The 19,374-nt window shown below is 32.8% G+C and overlaps 2 protein-coding genes across 2 annotated transcripts in view; one reads left to right on the top strand and one right to left on the bottom strand.

The window, feature by feature from the left end:
* Positions 1 to 1,070: 1,070 nt before the first annotated feature.
* Positions 1,071 to 8,148, top strand: LOC134700253 (uncharacterized). Its single transcript, XM_063561611.1, has 8 exons — positions 1,071 to 1,555; positions 2,363 to 2,503; positions 2,639 to 2,739; positions 3,260 to 3,364; positions 4,070 to 4,265; positions 4,608 to 4,697; positions 6,178 to 6,273; positions 6,824 to 8,148. Exons 1-8 carry the CDS (start codon positions 1,388 to 1,390, stop codon positions 7,091 to 7,093), a joined length of 1,167 nt encoding a protein of 388 aa, XP_063417681.1. The 5' UTR covers positions 1,071 to 1,387; the 3' UTR covers positions 7,094 to 8,148.
* A 76-nt stretch (positions 8,149 to 8,224) lies between these two features.
* Positions 8,225 to 19,374, bottom strand: part of LOC134700252 (flotillin-2-like) — a 35,167-nt gene continuing 24,017 nt past the window's right edge. The window contains exons 7-9 of the mRNA XM_063561610.1: positions 15,978 to 16,161; positions 15,497 to 15,640; positions 8,225 to 10,143 (exon numbers count right to left, since the gene is read on the bottom strand). Of these exons, the coding sequence (XP_063417680.1) occupies positions 10,111 to 10,143; positions 15,497 to 15,640; positions 15,978 to 16,161 (361 nt within the window). The 3' untranslated portion in view covers positions 8,225 to 10,110. The remainder of the gene's footprint in view (positions 10,144 to 15,496; positions 15,641 to 15,977; positions 16,162 to 19,374) is intronic.

The raw sequence follows: 19,374 nt of genomic DNA, 5'->3' as shown, positions 1-19,374 counted from the left end.
ACGGGCTGCTTCAGATAGGTCATGAATCTTATTTTAGGCAATTTGGAACCTTGGATTAATAGTTCAATTGTACGTGAAAGTAGTGACCCTCGAACTGATTTTTTTTAATAATTTTTCATGATTTGATGATTTACGAATACAGCTTAAAAATTGGACCATCACAAATCACATGCATAACTCCAGAAAAAAGTCTAGTTACGTTGATAGAACAGTTTTATTTGCCAGGTATTCCTTGCTACAACAAGTAATTGCATATAATTGGAAATATAATGTAACTATATAATACAAACTATGTTTGGTAAATTTAATACGATATATTTAATCAGCCGTGGTACTGCAGATATTTCTATTATTTAAGATACATTTTTGGATATAGGTTGTATATCAAAATGTATATGTGTAATATTTGCATCTAGAATATAAATGTAGGACTGTTCTGCTTATTTTTATTGTCGATTGTAAGAAATCACATCTTTATTCGATAATAGTAATTCTTATATTTAATATATTAAGGGAACGACCATTTAATTTCATGGGGAGAGGTCATGGCTTTTTCTGAAACAATATTTTGATCCCACAATTTAATGAAAACAAATATTTTGGTCAAGCAGATGACCAAAAAAAAATTGGAATACAGATTTCTAAATACCTTATACTGCGAAATATTGAAAAAATAATTTGCTGAGCGATTTTTTTTTAAAATTAAATAAAATTGATAGCACTTTGCGCGAAATTATTTCTGCTTAAAACAAAAAAACATAAACCCCCGCCCATCCGCCTTTTAAGTTAAATGGTTCCACTTTTAATGTTCACTACTGTAATGAGCGATAGTAAGAAATGGCCGATTCTAAAAACAATGTATAATCCTCCAATAAAAATAATGACTGACAAATATGCATAAAATCAATTACTTAGTACTCATATATGAATAAATCATATGTTTACAAAAGTGAAACCAATGTATTGTTACCTATCTCAACGGTTTAACGGATCAAATGATCAATTGTTATAGATCTATATTGACGGGATTTAAATATTTTCTTATTTGATACCTGATCACTTGATCTTTACATGTTATCATCAAAGAGTCACCCTGCATCAATGATCGATAAAGGTCATCATTGTATATTTAACAATACTTTAGGGGAAGATATCATATTGATTTTACCGTTATGTTTTGTTATTTTACACATATTTCTATTAATGTTAAAAGACAGTGTGCATGCTTAAGTTGTTTTGAAGCTTATAATGTTTTTGACGTTTACCTTCAGATTGTCTCACGCAACAGTGATTCGTACTTGAACACAGTTTTTACTTTCATTGTTGACAAATAAAAATATAATCATTTAAGATTTTTATATTTGGGATTTTGAATAATTGGATAAATATGAGTAGATTTAAATATGAAGTCAAGTGTAAACTGGATAGACTCAACGAAGAAATGAAATCATGGATAAAACAAGTAGACTATGCTATCCGTTTGTGGTCCAGACTCCCAGACTCTACTCTCTATGGGTCTTACGAGCAGGTACTGACACTGATGTACCGAAAACTTGTAAGTAATGATACATTTTTGACATTGACATTTTAGTTGTACGTACGATGATGTATATATACCAATTGTTCCTAATTATCATGTTAATGCATTGAAAGCAAAACAATTTATAATTTCATGCGCTCGAATCGTTTTTCTGGATTTTCCTTTATCAGGAGCAAAATAGTTGAAAGCCAAAGATTTATAAATACAAACAGTTGAAAATCTATATGACAAAAATTCCTAAAATATAACCAAATCAATCTAAGGTTAACAAGGGATTTGAAAGCTTAGTTTCTATAATTTTACTGATATCTATAAACAGACAATTTTAGACATTATTATTATTAAGCAGGTCAATACCGAAGTACTGACTATTGAGCTGATGATACCCTCCGTGACTTATAGTCCACCAGTAGAAATATCTACCCAGTATAAACTGATGCTAAATTGGAGTGCAAAATATCGAAACGGTAGCGTTTCTGCGACTTTCGAATTGATACAAGTTATTTTCGTTTACATGTTTAACTCACAAATAAAACTAAGAAGGCTTCGGTAGTCCACACACGACTCATGCGTCCTTGCTTATTCGTAGCATAAGAGGGTGATACATTTATGATGTTTCCTCTTTACAAAAAAAGTTTTAAATATTGAAGTTATATATATATATAAACAGTGTACATTCGTTACTTGAGTGATGAAACTATTTATATGGAACACATGGAAACACAAAACAAACAAGATTCTCTTAAAAAATAACTACAGTAACTTATTATTAGTACCAAATAATTATAATGAAATAATTTATAATAAAATGTTTGCTTTCAGGAAAGTGCTGGGTATAAGAAACTGAAGGAAAGGCAGACGACGACGATTATCAAAAGGAGTACTTCCCCCGAGACGAGGGCTGTTGAATTCGAGTTGAGGAAAACATTGGAGATGGAAATGTTAAAATCTATCAACCTTCTGGTAAGAGAAATTTACAACTTTAGATTTGTTATGTAAATGTAATGAAAAATACTTATATAATTTTACTTAAATATTATGTTACCTTATTTTGAAACTGTCAATAGTGACAACTTTATAGAAACATGTACATTGTAGGAAGCTCTAGAAAAGGAGAAAATAAAACGGAAGCTGGTAGAGGACGAAATGAGAGAAACGAAAAGGAAGTTTGAAAAGTCAAATGTTCCTCCAAAATATATGTACGTATTGGTTTTATTACGTCACTGCGTTTTGGTATTCACTTCTTATTTACTTTCATGAAATACAAACAAAAGATTGGAATATCGAACTTTATCGTGAAAGATCGATCTATTTTCCGACATGGCTTTGGTTTGCTTAATGAAGACAAAATCATTACAGGGATTGCTTTTCCTATTATGATTTCATGGACAAATAGTTCTGCCTACAATGAAGATTTTGACCTAATACCTCAATTCCGTCTACCTTTCCTCAATATCTGCATAACAAAAAGCCATTAATAAATATTTGTCTACTTAATGTTGTTATAACTTGTGTCCAATCCTTTTTGCTTCTTTTACAAATAAAATATGTTTAAACTAAGACAGTTGATTTTGAAAAGTTGATTAAAATGTTATTAAGATGTATGTTTTATTTTGCTACTGAATTGTTCCATTTCCTTTAAGTATGGTGTTGTATATTTTCTAAACAATACTTTTGACTACGTATATATACGCTACTTATACAAAAAACATTTAACAGAGTAAATGAACGAGACAGTAGTATGGATAAAGATGTTGATCAGCTTCTGGAGCTTGACAAACAGATAGCTGAACATATGGACGAAATGGACATTCCTGGAAGCAGGTAATACATATATGTTTTATGATAACTCAGATCGTATTTCTTTAAGGCCATCATGTTAACGAGTCCAAATTGGACAGATAACTCAACTTTTAGCTGAATTAAATGTTTATTGTATCTTTATTTTTAGGTAATATGTACATATCATAAAAACTTAATGAATAAACTATTAAATTGGCCACATAGTGTACTTGACATGTCCTACATTTTAGTTCATTTGATTTAGATCATTTACTTCCAACACTTTAAAGGATTTGATGGCCTCGTCGACAAGAGAGGTCCGAAACTGTAAATTAGTCCCGCACTTGGCATGTCCGTTCGACTCCAACCTTAAAGCTTATATTGACAAGAGTTGTCAAGTTTCCTGCAAGACGTCGATGCATCTCGTCAGGTACTACTGTGACCTCGTCTATTGAATTACCCCTACAATATCGCCAAGCGTTTTTGAATGTAGACTTGACAAGGCTCCGTGTTGAAGGCCGTACTTTAACCTATAATGGTTTACTTTTTAAATTGTTATTTGGATGGAGAGTTGTCTCATTGGCACTCACACCACATCTTCCTATATCTATTAAACACATCAAATAATCACTCGATAGGTTTGATGAGGCTAGATCGAATTCCTATATTTTTTGTCAGTTATCATTAAGTGACATTTCCATATTGTTGCTTTTTCTAAAGTATATTACTAGTATTTTATTTATACAGCGCAGAAGGACTAGTGACGGACAGAAGCGGTGGCCTATCCACAGACAGAGCTGTTTCAGAACAAACAAACGCACCAGCTGTTATAACTGAAGTGTTTAAATCTGTGTTCAATAACGAATGGAATGATTGTTTTACTGAAATGACCAAACGATATACAGATGACCATGCTATTGAATTATTACGGCGATGGCTCAAGGTATTAGCATTATAAAAAAGATTTGATACATTACTTAAAGCTAGTTTTGAAATACTTATACATGTATTATATTACTTCTGTCCCTTTGATAACTTCATACCACAAATTAGCCTTATGAAGAAAAAAAACAGTGTATATGTCACATGGTATGAAATCACATCTGATTAGATTGTTTTAGCATTCATCTTTGATCAATAATTTTTAGAATAGAAAATACTGCAGACAGTTTTAGATAGTCAATGTGTTTTGTTTGTTTGTTTGTTTTTGTGTTCTTATTTCATATGCAAGTACCATTAAAATTATGTTTAATTCGTATTCTAAAAAGCTATTTTAATTTTACAGGAATGTTATTTTACATGCGTGGCATTAACAAAGGAGCAAAGGAAAAACGTAAAAGATGATACACTTAAATGTTTCTTTAAATTTATGCAAGTAAGTAGTCAAAATCGAAAAAAAATATTTTAAAGAACATTTGCATATCTATCATGTCTATCCCATTACCAATACAATATTATTTCAATAACTCAGCTTCCTTATCAAAAGAACCCAATGGCCATTGTGTAATGACCAGTAGCTGTTATATATGTTGTTTGTGGTTGAGAGCTGTCTAACTGGCTATTTTACTACTTGAATAAACTGAAGTTGATGTATCCTTAAAAAAAGAGGGACGAAAGATACCAAAGGGACATTCAAACTCATAAATCAATCATAAATCATAAATAGGTGCGATCTACGCTATGTCTTTACAAACTGTGTCAAAGTAAGTTCTCAGTATTCATAGAGTCATAAGCTACTACGATTAATATAAAATTAAATAAAATTGAGAATGGAAATGGGGAATGTGTCAAAGAGACAACAACCCGACCAAATAAAAAAAACAACAGCAGAAGGTCACCTACATGTCTCAATGTAGCGAGAAATTTCCGCACCCGTAGGCGTCCTTCAGCTGGCCCCTAAACAAGTATATACTACTTCAGTGATAATGAACGCCATACTAATTTCCAAATTGTACACAAGAAATTAAAATTAAAATAATACAAGACTAACAAAGGCCAGAGGCTCCTGACTTGGGACAGGCGCAAAAATGCGGCGGGGTTAAACATGTTTGTGAGACCTCAACCCTCCCCCTATACATCTAACCAATGTATAAAAGTAAACGCATAACAATACGCACATTAAAATTCAGTTCAAGAGAAGTCCGAGTCTGATGTCAGAAGATGTAACCAAAGAAAATAAACAAAATGACAATTATACACATATAACAACAGACTACTAGCAGTTAACTGACATGCCAGCTCCAGACTTCAATTAAACTGACTTAAAGATTATGATTTCATCATATAAACATCAGGCACAATCCTTCCCGTTAGGGGTTTAGTATTATACCATCATAACATATATGAGAAGAACATAACCTGTGTCATGCCAACAACTGTTTTTTAGAATAAATGTGTTTAGTTCCGATGCAAAGACCTTATCAGTGACTCAATATTAACGCCAAAATATGCAATCTTTAATGACTTGACAGCAGTATCGTAATTATATCCCTTCTTAATAAGTCTATTCAAAGGTTTTGTTAGTTTCTGAGGTGAATACTGACACCTTTGTGCTTTATAAACAATATTTCCATAAAAAAAATTGGATGTGAAATACCTGTACGTATAAGAAGTCTGCATGTTGAGCTATATTTACGAATGATGTCCTTATACCGATGATAAAATTTAGTAAATGTTTTGACTAGTTTGTGATATCGAAAACCCTGGTGAAATAATTTTTTAGTAATACATAAATTTCTCTCGTCGAAACAGAAAGTTCAAAAATCAAAACTTATCAGCCAACCTGTAAAACAATTAGAATGCAAAACAAAGGTTATTCATCATTGAATACATCATTTGTCATGTCTTCATTACAGTCACAAGCTGTTGTGTCATTATCAGATAAATGTAAAAAGTACATAAGGACATATCAGAAGAAAACAGCCAAGGAGGCGTTACCTTTAATTGAACAGGTGAGTTGACTCAAGAGAGGGAATGGTTCACGTTACCTTTAAAATGAACAAGTGAGTTTCCTCTAGAAAATGCACGTTTAACTTTAACTAATGTTAAATGCATCTACGTTCGTTGTATATAATTTCTATGTAGCTACACACGAAATACTATAGAAGACTCAAAACTTCGTTAGAGACAACCAAATCAATTGTAACTATCTGTGATGTTTATTAGCTGCACACTGGTAATAAAAGGACATTTAACTTACACGTTGTTTTTTTTTGTGGGGAGGCGGGAGGGGTGTGGCAATAAAGACAACATTTGCACACAGATAAATATTCCATTCCTTCAAGATATACAAAATAAGTGGCATCAAATTATGTATTGTTACTTTGTTTGATCAAATAAAGTATTTTGAAGTAGTAGACTTGAAGATTTTTGACCAAAATGAAATATGAAAATTTGAATATTTAACATTTGTAGGACAAGCTGAAAAGACCGTGTGTACTATTATTTATGATATTCCAATAAAAATGAATTCAATCAGAAAATATATTATTTCTATTTTAGCTGTGTACTAAACGAATCACCAGAGGTCAAAACTTTGGCACTGCTGCGACAGAGTATATAAAGAAGTGTGCTGAGGTTTGTTGGATTATGAACGTGCAGAATCCTTCTATTTTCTTGGACTTTGACCTCAGATATGGATATGTTATTGATCAACATTCTTTTTCAACGTTCAGAAAACATGGTGACTACGTCAACTATGTTGTATGGCCTGCTGTTTATTTGAACAGAAATGGGCCAATCTTGTGCAAAGGAATTGTTGAAAGTCAATAAATATGCAATCGTTATCATTTAAGTGTATACAAGTATGGAAGAGTGCATGTGTGTTTGTGTGTGTGTGTGTGCAACTGACAAGGGGAGATATTCATGACATTTTTTTTTTTTGTTAAAATTTTACAGAGAACTGGCTCAAGTTAAAACCAATGTGGAGAAACCTGTGCTGATGAAATAATCATGAAAAACAGTAAAAATAACATATGCAAATCCATTAAACCGTGCAATATCAACAATAAAATCAATTTCATTATTATCATAATTTTATTAAATTTACTGTGATATAATAAAATACACTCATTATCTTTACATTATTTTAACTTTCAGTCCTATTTTTCTGACAAACAGTTTCAGGGCTACAGCTACATTGACATTACAATATATTTTTTTATTTATCAAGTATACAAGTTTGACTGAGCTGCCACAAACTCATAGAATGAAAGATTGTACATAGATTTTAAAAAAGTTATAGTTTTGTAGTGATAAGTTGGCATTTATGGGTCAGATTACAGTACTTATTGTTTTATATATTGAATAAAATTGAGAATAGCTATGGGGAATATGTCAAAGAGCCAACAACCCTAACAAAGAGCAGACAACAGCCTAAGGCCACCAATGGGTCTTCAACACAGATGGAAATTCCCACACCCAGAGGTGCTTTACAGCAGGCCCCCAAATAATATTGTCTACTAGGAAATTTATATTCAGGCATACTATAATGCATGAATACAGTTCAGCAGTAAATACTTCAAAATGGATCAAATATAGCTTTTAAACAATGTTTACTTCTATATATCAATTGCTAAGAAATGTGATGGAATAAAGTACCTACTCCTAAAACAATTCAAAGTGTCAGATAGTAATGGTTATTTATAATAATGATTACAAATTCTTTATTTAAAGAGGGTATAAACAGTAAGTTACGATAAGTAATCTTCCCTGAGGACCTTATATACAACACAAGTAGAAAATAATAATAATAAGAACAAAAAGCAAACAACAACATACTAACACAAAGTCAGTTCACAATTACATACTCATGAAAGTTATGTGTACATGAACCATTACATATTTTAACAGTTTCTTTAAAACTCCTAAGGAAGTTATAAGCTTCTTTTTTTTTTTTGCATATTAAGGTCGTACCCAACACTTTCACTATAATTTATTTGGCTCGTTTAATTTTCATAAATTTTGACAATGTATTTTACTTTGACCCTTTAACAAAAATATAAAAATTTCCAAAATTTTGAACAAATTGTTTTGTCAGAAAAATTACACTGGTTATATAGCAATTTGACAAACACCAATTTTTATCATTGAGGTGCTTAATATTCCTTTTTTAAAAACACAACATAATTAAAACGTTTCGCTGACTTTACAAAGTTATCTTACTGCAGTGTTTAGGTACCACCTTAAAAAACAACAATGTTTATCATCACGGTTTTTCACAATTCTTAAACATGTTGTTTTCTTTATATCTTATGAAGAAAAATATTTGAGTGGCAGTGAGTAGTAACATATTTAAGAATTAAAACAGTTAAGATGACACTATATATAGTTTGTGCTCTGATGTACAAAAAAGTGCTTAATGTCATCTATGACATTAATAATCTAAAACTAGAAAGCATTTAAGGCATTTCTGGAAATATTTTTATTCTCAAGATTGCAATTATTTAATCATTACTTTTTTATTCTTTAACAATTATTTCTGTCCATGGACAAAAAGAAATTATGACTAGAAGGCAATCTAATAAGACAATGAAGAACACTACAAAAAGAAACAATACATTTGTATGTATTTTGACCGAGAAGAAACACAAAATGTGATGACTACTTAGTATCTACTGACATGTGCTACGAATAAAATGATCGACAATAAATAAAAATAATGCTAGATAAATTAAAACATAGTAAAAAAAATTAAAATATGCGTAAAAAAATATTAAAGTGAGATGAATGGTCATCAGTGATGGATCCAGGGGATGGGCTCTGGTGGTTGGAACACCCCCTTTTTTGAAGGGTCAATGAATTTGAATGAGGACATATGGTTGGAAACATCCCCCCTGCTATATCCTGGGTTGGTAACCCTCCCTTTTAAAAATAGCTGGATCCGCTCCAGGTTCATGCTTACTGAATATTTTGGTCTGGATCTACCTGCATTAATCTACCATTGAAATCTAAATAAAGAAGACTAATTTTGACCACTCATTGCTTTATATATCAATAGTCGCAGTAAATAAGTGTTGACTATCATCTAAATTTAACAACATAGTTCATGTACATGTACATTGTGAACAGGTTATATACAAGTAAAACAGGTATGTTTACACAAAAAGTTATAAATAGATATATACATATAAATTGCATGCACAACAATAGTTTAAAATCAGGCATATAGACCAGTATATGCTTAGTTATATTATTTAAAAATTATTATTATGTATTTTGCTAGAGGTAGATTAAGAGTAAAATATGATATTCTTTAGATTTTGTTCAATTATTCCCCTATCCATGAAGTGATTTATTTTTCATAAGTAAAAAACTAAAAAAAGGAACCTATGGAGAAGACTTCATTCCTTTTTCATTATTCCATACTCAGGCTTAAGATCTGTTAATATTTGCTTCAGAAAAACTTCTGATCCAGTAATCAGAAACTGTTCATATTTGATAATATACATAAAGACAACATATCTTCCTATATCTAAGTATGTTTATATAAAGTCAATTAAATTTTCAAATTTCTAAAAGTTAGTCACACACAGACATGATTTACAGCTGGTCAAAGTATTTCAATACAGTAAAACTATAATTAACATACTCCATACATATGCAAAAACACAGGTTGCATATAATTTAAGATCAAGCTATTCGTTACCATTAAAATTGATCATAGTCAAAACATTTAAGAGTGTCATTTCTTGATAAAAGTGAAATAAGTTACATGTAAAAGTATTATGTCTTCTGGTTCCTTTATTGAAGTCACTATAAAGAGGTTAATAACAGGACTGGAAACCAGTCTAAGCAGTTGCTCCTGGTATCTTTGATAACATCTGCAATTGAAAAATAATGCTTTGGTTCAGTTTTAATTTTCAGATATTCAGAATGTGCATAAGTTGGTTCAGTGTATATGCAAATATCGCTATTACTTATTTTTCATTATTATTTATTTTTCAACAATTTGTTACTTATGTGTTTAATCCTTAAAATGTAGAATTTTGTGATTCTTCTTAATAAGACATTATGAAAGGCTGTATTTTTTGAGGTACAAAACAACAAGATACTAATCACTTAAGCTTACATGTGCCATTCATGTACAAATGTAATGCAATGTGTATTGAAGATTGGAATAAAAGAGGGACAAGATACCAGAGGGACAGTCAAACTCATAAATCAAAAATAAACTGACAACGCCATGGCTAAGTGGCAATTGTATGCATTTTTGCAAGGAAAACACTCTCAATAAAAAAAAACTCCAACCATATTCATAATAATAGTTCCAAAGAAATGTAAAGATTGATTTCTCTTATCTGTTTTAATATGGGTCTATTTCAAACACAATATGACTGAAGTGCTTTATATTGCTCAAGCTATAGTTATCATTTATTTGTAAGTTAACCTGAGTTACGTGGTAAAATGTTTTTATGTATCTAAGTCTTGTACAATGGGTTTTTTCTTATTGTTAAAGGCTGTATGGTGACCTTTAGTTATTGACTTCTACATTTGGTCTCAGGTGGAGACTTGTCTTGTTGGCAACATATACCATATCTTCTGATTTTTATACAACTTTTAAATTTTTATTCTCAAACTTTCTATTTAAGATTGTCAAGTGTTGATACAGATTTTAATCGCTATTTTATAAAATTTTCCTTTGATCTTACTGACTGATAATTTCCTTTTTCAGCACAGTACTAGAGTGATTTGGAAAATTATTTCTAGAAATAAAGGGTGCACATGGCGTTGTTAATAAAATAACAATGTTGTTACAGGTAAAATAGCCATCCACATATTATCATTGGTTATCTCAACTTGATTGCTTTTCTCACTTTCCATTAGCAGCTCAAGCAAGATAAGTCATCTTGTTGAGAAAACCTACAATAATTTAAGATTATCGTTGATCATTTCAACGATATTGGTTTTCTTGCATGAGCTGGTATGGCAAAAGTGAGAAAAGCAATCGAGGTGAGATGACCGATGATAATCTGTTTTTCACTCTTTTACCTATGACGACTTGTCAATTGCATTAGCAACGACACATTCCCCCTTAGTTTCTAGTTATTATTTTCAAATTTTCATATTACAAGACTCTGTTGAGAAAAGAAATTATTAGTCATGAAGATCAAAGGAAAATTTCGTAAAATAGCAATAATCTATAATATACGTCTTTTTTTTTAAAGTTTCATTGAAATCTAACCTTAGGTGGAAGATGACTAACCAATAGGCTAAGTAAGAAAACTCACCTTAGAAAGATCAACACCAGTAAGAGCTTGAACTGTCGGTGGGAGCTGACTAACCAATCGACTAAGTAATAAAACTAACCTTAGAGAGATCTACACCAGTAAGAGCTTGAACTGTTGGTGGGAGCTGACTAACCAATCGACTAAGTAATTAAACTAACCTTAGAGAGATCAACACCAGTAAGAGCTTGAACTGCTGGTGGGAGCTGACTAACCAATCGACTAAGTAATAAAACTAACCTTAGATAGATCTACCCCAGTAAGAGCTTGAACTGCAGGTGGGAGCTGACTAACCAAAAGGCTAAGTAAGATCTAACCTTAGAAAGATCAACACCAGTAAGAGCTTGAACTGCAGGTGGGAGCTGACTAACCAATAGGCTAAGTAAGAAAACTCACCTTAGAAAGATCAACACCAGTTAGAGCTTGAACTGCTGGTGGGAGCTGACTAACCAAAAGACTAAGTAAGAAAACTCACCTTAGAAAGATCAACACCAGTTAGAGCTTGAACTGCAGGTGGGAGCTGACTAACCAATCGGCTAAGTAAGAAAACTAACCTTAGAAAGATCAACACCAGTAAGAGCTTGAACTGCAGGTGGGAGCTGACTAACCAATCTGCTAAGTAAGAAAACTAACCTTAGAAAGATCAACACCAGTAAGAGCTTGAACTGCAGGTGGGAGCTGACTAACCAATCGGCTAAGTAAGAAAACTAACCTTAGAAAGATCAACACCAGTAAGAGCTTGAACTGCAGGTGGGATCTGACTAACCAATCTGCTAAGTAAGAAAACTAACCTTAGAAAGATCAACACCAGTAAGAGCTTGAACTGCAGGTGGGAGCTGACTAACCAATCGGCTAAGTAAGAAAACTAACCTTAGAAAGATCAACACCAGTAAGAGCCTGAACTGCCAGTGGGAGCTGACTAACCATTTGGCTGACTTAAACTAGAGGCTCTAAAGAGCCTGTGTCGCTCACCTTGGTCTATGTGCATATTAAACAAAGGACACAAATGGATTCATGACAAAATTGTATTTTGGTGATGGTGATGTGTTTGAAGTTCTTACTTTACTGAACGATTTTGCTTCTTACAATTATATCTATCATGAACTTTGCCCATTAGTAACAGAGAACTATATTTGGTAAAAATTTACATAAATTTACCAAATTAATGAAAATTGTTAAAAATTGACTATAAAGGGCAATAACTCCTTAAGGGGTCAATTGACCATTTAGGTCATGTTGACTTATTTGTAGATTTTACTTTGCTGAACATTATTGCTGTTTACAGTTTATCGCTATCTATAATAGTATTCAAGATAACCAAAAACGACAAAATTTCTTTAAAAATTACCAATTGGAGGGCAGCAACCCAACAACCAGTTGTCAAATTCATCTGAAAAATTCAGGGCAGATAGATATTGACTTGATTAACAATTTAACTTCTTGTCAGATTTGCTCTAGATGCTTTGGTTTCATAGTTATAAGCAAAAAACTGCATTTTACACCTATGTTCTATTTTTAGCCGTGGCGGCCATCTTGGTTGAATGGCCAGGTCATCGGACACATTTTTCAAACTAGATACCCCAAAGATGATTGTGGCCTAGTAGTTTCAGTGGAGATTTTGTAAAAGATTACTTAGATTTATGAAAAATGGTTAAAGATTGACTATAAAGGGCAATAACTCCTAAAGGGGTCAACTGACCATTTTGGTCATGTTGACTTATTTGTAGATCTTACTTTGCTGAACATTATTGCTGTTTACAATTTATCTCTATCTATAATAATATTCAAGATAATAACCAAAAACAGCAAAATTTCCTCAAAATTACCAATTCAGGGGCAGCAACCCAACAACCGATTGACCGATTCAGCTGAAAATTTCAGGGCAGATAGATCTTGACCTGATAAACATTTTTATCCCATGTCAGATTTCCTCAAAATGCTTTGGTTTTTGAGTTATAAGTCAAAAACTGCAATTTACCCCTATGTTCTATTTTTAGCAGTGGCGGCCATCTTGGTTGGTTGACCAGGTCACGCCACACATTTTTTAAACTAGATACCCCAAAGATGATTGTGGCCAAGTTTGGATTAATTTGGCCCAGTAGTTTCAGAGAAGATTTTTGTAAAAGATTACTTTAATTTACGAAAAATGGTTAAAAATTGACTATAAAGGGCAATAACTCCTAAACGGGTCAACTGAACATTTTGGTCATGTTGACTTATTTGTAGATCTTACTTTGCTGAACATTATTGCTGTTTACAGTTTATCTCTATCTATAATAATATTCAAGATAATAACCAAAAACAGCAAAATTTCCTCAAAATTACCAATTCAGGGGCAGCAACCCAACAACCGATTGACCGATTCATCTGAAAATTTCAGGGCAGATAGATCTTGACCTGATAAACATTTTTATCCCATGCCAGATTCCTCAAAATGCTTTGGTTTTTGAGTTATAAGCCAAAAACTGCATTTTACCCCTTTGTTCTATTTTTAGCCGTGGCGGCCATCTTGGTTGGTTGACCAGGTCACGCCACACATTTTTTAAACTAGATACCCCAAAGATGATTGTGGCCAAGTTTGGATTAATTTGGCCCAGTAGTTTCAGAGGAGAAGATTTTTGTAAAAGATTACTTTAATTAACGAAAAATGGTTAAAAATTGACTATAAAGGGCAATAACTCCTAAACGGGTCAACTGACCATTTTGGTCATGTTGACTTATTTGTAGATCTTACTTTGCTGAACATTATTGCTGTTTACAGTTTATCTCTAACTATAATAATATTCAAGATAATAACCAAAAACAGCAAAATTTCTTCAAATTTACCAATTCAGGGGCAGCAACCCAACAACCGATTGACCGATTCATCTGAAAATTTCAGGGCAGATAGATCTTGACCTGATAAACATTTTTTCCCCACGTCAGATTTGCTCTAAATGCTTTAGTTTTTGAGTTATAAGCCAAAAACTGCATTTTACCCCTATGTTCTATTTTTAGCCGTGGCGGCCATCTTGGTTGGTTGACCGGGTCACGCCACACATTTTTTAAACTAGATACCCTAATGATGATTGTGGCCAAGTGTGGTTTGATTTCGCCCAGTAGTTTCAGAGGAGAAGATTTTTGTAAAAGTTAACGACGACGGACGACGACGGACGACGGACGACGACGACGGACGACGGACGCCAAGTGATGAGAAAAGCTCACTTGGCCCTTCGGGCCAGATGAGCTAAAAACTAACCTTAGAGAGATCTACACCAGTAAGAGCTTGAACTGCAGGTGGGAGCTGACTAACCAATCGGCTGACTTAAAAAACTAACCTTAAAGAGATCAACACCAGTAAGAGCTTGAACTGCTGGTGGGAGCTGACTAACCAATCGGCTGACTTAAAAAACTAACCTTAGAGAGATCAACACCAGTAAGAGCTTGAACTGCAGGTGGGAGCTGACTAACCAATCGGCTAAGTAAGAAAACTAACCTTAGAAAGATCAACACCAGTAAGAGCTTGAACTGCCGGTGGAAGCTGACTAACCAATCGGCTGACTTAAAAAACTCACCTTAGAGAGATCTACACCAGTTAGAGCTTGAACTGCCGGTTGGGGCTGACTAACCAATCGGCTGACTTAAAAAACTCACCTTACAGAGATCTACACCAGTTAGAGCTTGAACTGCCAGTGGGAGATGACTAACAAATTTGCTGACTTAGAAAACTCACCTTAGAGAGATCTACACCAGTTAGAGCTTGAACTGCCGGTGGGAGCTGACTAACCAATCGGCTGACTTAAAAAACTCACCTTAGAGAGATCTACACCAGTTAGAGCTTGAACTGCCAGTGGGAGATGACTAACAAATTTGCTGACTTAGAAAACTCACCTTAGAGAGATCTACACCAGTTAGAGCTTGAACTGCCGGTGGAAGCTGACTAACCAATCGGCTGACTTAAAAAACTCACCTTAGAGAGATCAACACCAGTAAGAGCTTGAACTGCTGGTGGGAGCTGACTAACCAATTTGCTGACTTCACTTGTGGTTCTATCATCTCCAACTAAAACAATCTCATCTGTCTTAGACAATGGAGCTGATACTTCTGCAGCAATCTAAAAATAATTTTTCAAAGAAAAAAAATATTATATTGTTTAGAATTCTAAAGAATCATATATGTTTTCATTATAGACACACTCAATTCATCAACAAATCCTGTCTGCTAAATCTAATTTGAAAATGTTATTGCTTTTTTAAAACCTCAAAGAATAAAAAATTCTTTATATTTGTCTGATCATGAAAAACAAATTTTCATCTTTTTTTTTTTTTTTTTTACTACTTTTATTTTTAATAACATGAATACATATTTTTTAATGTACAATTTTTGACCAAATAATAATCAAAACAGTCTTTTTTTTTATTTCTGTTCGCACACTTACACCCTTGTCTTACCTTTGGAAGTGTTTCCAAGACCAAAGACAACATGGCTGCCTCTCCATACTGTTTGTAAGCTGAAGCTTTCAATCTCATTTTTTCTGCTTCAGCCTTTCCTACAGCTTCAATAGCTTCAGCTTCTGCTGCACCTATCAATCGAATCTTCTCAGCGTCAGCTCTGGCTTCCTCAACTGTCTGTGTCCTATGTATAACACAAGACTGTGTAGTATGTATTCAATTTATTATACAAGAGGCTGTCACAACGACAGCATTAACCGGATTTATTAACATTTATTTGTGTCCTGGCAATATCACAAGAACCATTACTGATGATTGGTGAAAGTGAAAATCGTCAAGATCAAAGGACTAGGGGCTATAAGGGCCATTTTTGGCCCCACCCCCAAATTTCATTTAATTGGTCATGTTGTAAGTCTATACCATAGACCTTCTGAAAATAATCGAATTTTCGGTCTAGCTCGTTTATTCTGTTGCCTAGCAACCACTAAAATGGCGGAGTTAAACTCATCAAATTTGATTATTATACAGCTTTAATATATCTATATTTGAAATTGAACATGTTTAGCATGTAGTGAACTTTCCACTTGTACACTATTTAAATATTACATAATTAATTGCACTTTTTTGCCAAATTCACTGTTGTTTCTCCCTAGCAACATATCTGTGCCCATGGCAACCGCGATTTTCTATTTACAAGATTTAATTTTGAATATATTAAAACAGAAAGACAATTTAAGATGTAAATTGTAAAAAGAAACGAAGTCCAAGGTAAATATTAAGGGGGAAAGCTATATTGAAACACCAACAAACAAAACAAAACACCGGGTATTGCTGATATATACAGATTGTGCATCAGATGCTGGGTTGGGTCTCACTTATCAGCGACAAGAAGAATAATATAAGGACAAGACACATTTAGCGCTAAGAAATCTTAATATTGATTATCTTAAATAAATAGATACAGACAAATGCATTAAAGGCTGTTTTCAAAAGTCAGTGTATTTCCATAACAGTAGTTATGTTTCCTGAAGTGATTGGGGTTGTAGGGGGCATTTCTATTTACACCTTTTTAAGCTTGAATAAGTGAAAAGTTAAGAAAACTATCAGATATATATGATATAACTTTTTTTCCTACGCAATTTATGAAAAGGTATATATTTTTAAAATGTAAAACTGGGTACCGATAAGGTGACAAAACAGCTGCATCCCCTATCAATTAAGTATTGAAGTACACCCCCTCCCCCTCTAGACTTATGTACATTTGTAAAGGATCGTTAGGGTTGACTTTTCGAAATTCATCTTATTTTTATTATCTATTTCAGTCGTCCAGACTTATAACCGTATCATTCTATAGAATTACAAAACTGGAATATGCTACTATATCAAATAAATCTGAATTCTTAGATTTTTTCTATATTCATTATATATATACTAAGTATATATTATTTGTTTTATTGTAGTTTTTGTCAATGTGACTAGTTTACTTTTCACCTTCACTAATCTTAGTGTGGTATGACTTGGTCTTTGATCATCATGACAACATTCATTATATATTCGTCAAAATTATTGAAAACAAGAATGTTTCTTTAGTACATAGATGCCCAAATCGCAAGACTTACAATGGCCAGGAAATCCTAGGTTAGGACAGGCCCAAAAAATCAGCAGATTTAAACATGTTATTTTTGCGATCTCAAACCCCCTCTCCCTTTACCTCTAGACGAAGTAGAAAAAAATTAAACACACAATAAACACAGTAAAATTTACTTAAAAAAAAAGTCTGATGTCAGATTCAACTACCTTGACCAAACACTTAAACCTGAAGCGAGACACATGGACAATCGGACGAACAGACTGACATACACACGGACGAACAGACGCATAGACCAGAAAACATAATGCCCACAAATAGGGCTTAACAACAAAGCCGGGTTCATTTTAAGATTTACACTTCATTTTTACGCATGATTATAAAACTATTCAAAACATAACCTTTAAAAAGGTAACAGACATGTAGTATGCTTACAGACTTCATGCTCTTGTTTCTATGCATGGAAAGGTCAATTGTCCATATATATATATATACATTTGCAAATTTACAGATCTTACATTGTTAGGTTGATGTTTAGACGAGTTGTATATACGTAATTTACACAGCCATGTATCACCATCACTGCTGGTTATACAATGGATAAATCTGTTGTAGAGTTGTCACAGGATCAGGCGTACTTATATAATTATATATACATGTTTATACGGATATATGGATAGTCTACCTTATGCCGTTTCCGTTTTTTACCATCAAATTTTATAAAACTTGTTCTCTATGCACATTACCCACATAGACACATCCAAGTGGAATATAGGTAGTTTCATTTTCGAAATAAATCTCGTGTTTCTTCCCAATTATGGAAATTTAAGTAAAATACCCCCCCCCCCCCCCTTTTTCGTTACATAAATCATGGATCTGACCCTAATACCATAGAGAGAAGATTGCCCCATTCAAACAACAAATTTTGAATTTATAATTAGCAAAAACGTCAGAAATGTAGATTTTGTTATATTGAAGGTCTATCTAAATTTCATAATTAAGTAAAATGTCCTCAAAGTTGTTATTGACTGCCTTACACATGAAGTTCATTGCTGTCGGATTTTTTAAAGAAATTTAACTAGATAAACTTACGGAAATATAATTAGGAATACACTTTACATTCATAAACAAACAAAAATAAGTTTCTATAGGCATAAGAATGTATAAACTAAACTTTGTCAGATGAAAAGGTCCAATTTGGACGGCAAATTTCAGCTTTTTATTACTCCGCTTTGCTATGAAAAATATAAAATAAACTATCGCACCAACCTTGCACCAAAAAGATTTTGTATCCAAAGTTTGATATGTATAAACTTGTCAAAATGTTAAAATTTCTAATTGGTGCAAGCATGGTGCGGTGGTCAAAATTAAGAAAAAACATCAAATTTTCGGTATTTTTGCTTATTTTCCCAATAATGACGTCATTTGCACCTACCATTGTGACGTCATTGAACCTTTTTTAGTTAAATAAAAACATTTTTTTTAAATCATTTACTCATATTCTAATAATTTATGGAGAAAAATCTGCTCTGTTAGAATGTTTATTATCTTGTAAATCTGGGGCCATTTTAGGCCATTAAAGCCCCTACTCCTTTGACTTCTATTTTGTCATCAGTATCAACATATTAAAATTTGAAAAGCTTAGATTGAATGGTTCGTGAGTTAATGCAACAACGTGAATGGAAACACCATTTTACGATCTTTCAAGAACCATAACTCCTGAACGGTAAAAGTCAAAATCGTCATTATTGGACTTGACCTCTATTTTGTCATCAGTAACAACATATTAAAATTTGAAAAGCTTAGGTT

This window comes from Mytilus trossulus, unplaced genomic scaffold (genome assembly GCF_036588685.1).
Source record: "Mytilus trossulus isolate FHL-02 unplaced genomic scaffold, PNRI_Mtr1.1.1.hap1 h1tg000128l__unscaffolded, whole genome shotgun sequence".
Classification (NCBI taxonomy): domain Eukaryota; kingdom Metazoa; phylum Mollusca; class Bivalvia; order Mytilida; family Mytilidae; genus Mytilus; species Mytilus trossulus.
Note: the sequence above shows the minus strand (reverse complement) of the source record. Positions and strands in the feature narration are given on the sequence as shown.

What these genes read in the sequence shown, in the direction of transcription:
- LOC134700253 (XM_063561611.1), top strand. Translation starts at nt 1,388, where the DNA reads ATGAGTAGATTTAAATATGAAGTCAAGTGTAAACTGGATAGACTCAAC. An exon ending in ATGGACATTCCTGGAAGCAG is followed by an intron (nt 3,365 to 4,069) that starts GTAATACATATA and finishes TTATTTATACAG; the next exon opens with CGCAGAAGGACTAGTGACGG. An exon ending in TATTACGGCGATGGCTCAAG is followed by an intron (nt 4,266 to 4,607) that starts GTATTAGCATTA and finishes TTAATTTTACAG; the next exon opens with GAATGTTATTTTACATGCGT.